The sequence below is a fragment of the Chlorocebus sabaeus genome, chromosome 24 (assembly GCF_047675955.1).
Source record: "Chlorocebus sabaeus isolate Y175 chromosome 24, mChlSab1.0.hap1, whole genome shotgun sequence".
Lineage (NCBI taxonomy): Eukaryota > Metazoa > Chordata > Mammalia > Primates > Cercopithecidae > Chlorocebus > Chlorocebus sabaeus.
In genome coordinates this window covers 50,398,714-50,401,940 of record NC_132927.1, presented here as the reverse complement: position 1 = coordinate 50,401,940, position 3,227 = coordinate 50,398,714, and the positions used below count along the sequence as shown (strand labels likewise).

General features: G+C 43.6%; 1 protein-coding gene across 3 annotated transcripts in view; it reads right to left on the bottom strand.

Annotated features, from left to right (window-relative positions):
* Window positions 1-3,227, bottom strand: part of BBOF1 (basal body orientation factor 1) — a 46,551-nt gene that overhangs the window by 8,337 nt on the left and 34,987 nt on the right. For all 3 annotated transcript variants that reach the window (XM_007987249.3, XM_007987248.3, XM_073011144.1), the window contains exons 9-10: window positions 1,468-1,569; window positions 168-242 (exon numbers count right to left, since the gene is read on the bottom strand). In XM_007987249.3, the coding sequence (XP_007985440.2) occupies window positions 168-242; window positions 1,468-1,569 (177 nt within the window). The remainder of the gene's footprint in view (window positions 1-167; window positions 243-1,467; window positions 1,570-3,227) is intronic.

Sequence of the window (3,227 nt, the reverse complement as noted above, 5' to 3'; positions counted from 1 at the left end):
CTGCAATAATGACAAAATAACAGAGCCATCAACAACTGTACACACAGAAAACCCGGTTTAGAATAACAGACTTGTTAAATTAACTTTCAATTAGCACATTCAAGATGCCCACAAGAACCATCATGTTGGGCTCATGTTTATTACTTTAGCAACTAGAGAGCTCTTACCCCAATTCCTTTGTTTCCCCACTGTCAGAAACAACATAGTCTGGAACTGGAGGCTTAGAACTCTGGTTGTATTTCCTGTGGTAGGTGAAAGTCAACAAAGATAATGAATGAGGCAGTGTCTCCTCATGCCTACATATTTTCTTTTCATATTTTAATTTTTTTTTATTTTGTATTTTTGTGGGTGATAGTAGGTATATGTATTTGTGGGGTACGTGAGATGTTTTGATACAGGCATGCAATGTGAAATAATCACATCATAGAGAATGAAGTATCCATCCCTTCAAGTATTTATCCTTTGTGTTACAATGCAATTATACTCTTTTAGTTGTTTTAAAATGTACAACTGGCCAGGTGCAGTGGCTCATGCCTGTAATCCCAGCACTTTGGGAAGCCGATGTGAGTGGATCACCTGAGGTCAGAAGTTTGAGACCAGCCTGGCCAACATGGTGAAACCCTGTCTTTACTAAAAATACAAAATTAGGGCTGGGCACAGTGGCTGAGTGCCTGTAATCTCAGCACTTTAGGAGGCTGAGGCGGGTGGGTCACCTCAGGTCAGAAGTTCGAGACTGGCATGGCTAACATGGTGAAACTCCCGTCTCTACAAAAAGTACAAAAATTAGCCAGGCATGGCGGTGGCGCCTGTAATCCCAGCTACTCGGGAGGCTGAGGCACGAGAATCACTTGAACCCAGGAGGCAGAGGTTGCAGTGAGCCGAGATTGCACCACTGCACTCCAGCCTGGGCGACAGAATGAGACTGCTTCTCAAAAAAAAAAAAAAAAATTAGCCAGGCCACATGTGGCACATGTCTGTAGTCTCAGCTACTCAGTAGACTCAGGTGGGAGGATCACTTGTGCCTGGGAAGTGGAGGTTACAGTGAGCTGTGATTGTGCCACTGCACTCTGGCCTGGGTGACAGAATGAGACCCCATCTCAAAAAAAAAAAAAAAAAGAAATTTACTTATCTTTGCAAACCAATAAAATCTTAATATCGTTATGTTTATCTTCAGTTGCCACTCATTCAGCTGAGCAATATTGTAACTTCTTAGTAAGCACTACCTTAAACATCTAAGATGAATCTTTCCCCTCCCCCTGTAATTCCAATTCATCTTTCATTTTTATGCTCATTCATCTCCCACTCTTTATCTCTGGGAGCTGCAGTAGTTAAGCAGTAGGGCCTTTTTATATTTTCTGGTCCTTTCCCATCCCTTTAGTTCTAAGTAAGAAAAATAAGTTCATTATTCCTATGTGGTTTCTAGATTTGATAACAACTTGGTATTTCAATGCAGAAATTGGGAGTTACCTAGAAGGACAGCCATTCATTTTTGCAAAGAGCAATCGCAAGACTTTTTCCTTCTGCTCCCAGGTCAAATCTCCAATATCCACATTTCCTTCAATATGTGTCCTGAAGAATTTCAGAGGAAAAAAATGCATAAAGGAAAAATATCATCAAATAGGCTTCTCTTCTTTTTAAAAAATATATAATGTGTAAACGTAAGATAAATTCCATACCATAATTGAATATTATGAAACAACTACAGGCCAGGTGTGGTAGCTCACACCTGTAATCCCAGCACTTTGGGAGGCCGAGGCAGGTGGATCATCTGAGGTCAGGAGTTCGAGACCAGCCTGCACAATGAGGTGAAAACCCATCTCTGCTAAAAATACAAAAATTAGCCAGGCGTGGTGGCACATGCCTGTAGTCCCAGCTATTCAGGAGGCTGAGGCAGGAGAATCACTTGAACCTGGGAGGTGGAGGTTGCAGTGAGTTGAGATCATGCCACTGTACTCCAGCCTTGGCAACAGAGTGAGACTCTGACTCAAAAAAAATAGAAAATAAAAAATAAACTGTAATATAACATTATTTATCTAGAGACACACACAGACAAAGGGAACAAGAAAAAAAAAAAAAAAGTTTTTTAGGCCGGGCACGGTGGCTCACACCTGTAATCCCAGCACTTTGGGAGGCCAAGGTGGGTGGATCATGAGGTCAGCAGATCAAGACCATCCTGGCTAACACAGTGAAACTCCATCTCTACTAAAAAATACAAAAAAATTAGCTGGGTGTGGTGGCGGGCGCCTGTAATCCCAGCTACTTGGGAGGCTGAGGCAGGAGAATGGTGTGAACCCCAGAGGCAGAGCTTGCAGTGAGCTGAGATCATGCCACTGCACTCCAGCCTGGGTGACAGAGCAAAGATTCCATCTCAAAAAAAAAAAAAAGGAAAGAAAAAAGAAAATGAGCCAGACGTGGTGGCACGCGCCTGTAGTCCCAGCTACTCGGAAGGCTGAGGCAGGAGAATCGCTTAAACCCAGGAGGTGGTTGCAGTGAGCTGAGATGGCGTCACTGCATTCTGGCCTGGGCGACAGAGCGAGAATCTGTCTCAAAAAAAGAAAAAAAGGCCGGGCGCGGTGGCTCAAGCCTGTAATCCCAGCACTTTGGGAGGCCGAGACGGGTGGATCACGAGGTCAGGAGATCGAGACCATCCTGGCTAATACGGCGAAACCCCGTCTCTACTAAAAATACAAAAAACTAGCCGGGTGAGTTGGCGGGCGCCTGTAATCCCAGCTACTCGGGAGGCTGAGGCAGGAGAATGGCGTAAACCCGGGAGGCGGAGCTTGCAGTGAGCTGAGATCCGGCCACTGCACTCCAGCCTGGGCGACAGAGCGAGACTCCATCTCAAAAAAAAAAGAAAAAAAGTTGTTTGGTGAAATTACTGACGTGTTTTTCCATTAACATTTCTTTTTGTATTAAATATTTTACTGTGAAAACAGTGTAACAAAATTTTAAAAATAACGCATAACTTATGTAGTCTATTTTCTTACCTTCAAACAAAGCTGCAGGTAAGCTTTCCAGACAGGTCTCTATCTACACTACAACTTTCCCAGAGGATTCACAGTCTACTTTCTGTTTATAAATGCTAACATGAGGCCTGGCACGGTGGCTCATGCCTATAATCCCAGCACTTTGGGAGGCTAAGGTGGGCAGATCATGAGGTCAAGATATCGAGACCATCCTGGCCAACATGGTGAAATAAAATACACACAAAGGGAACAAGATAAAAA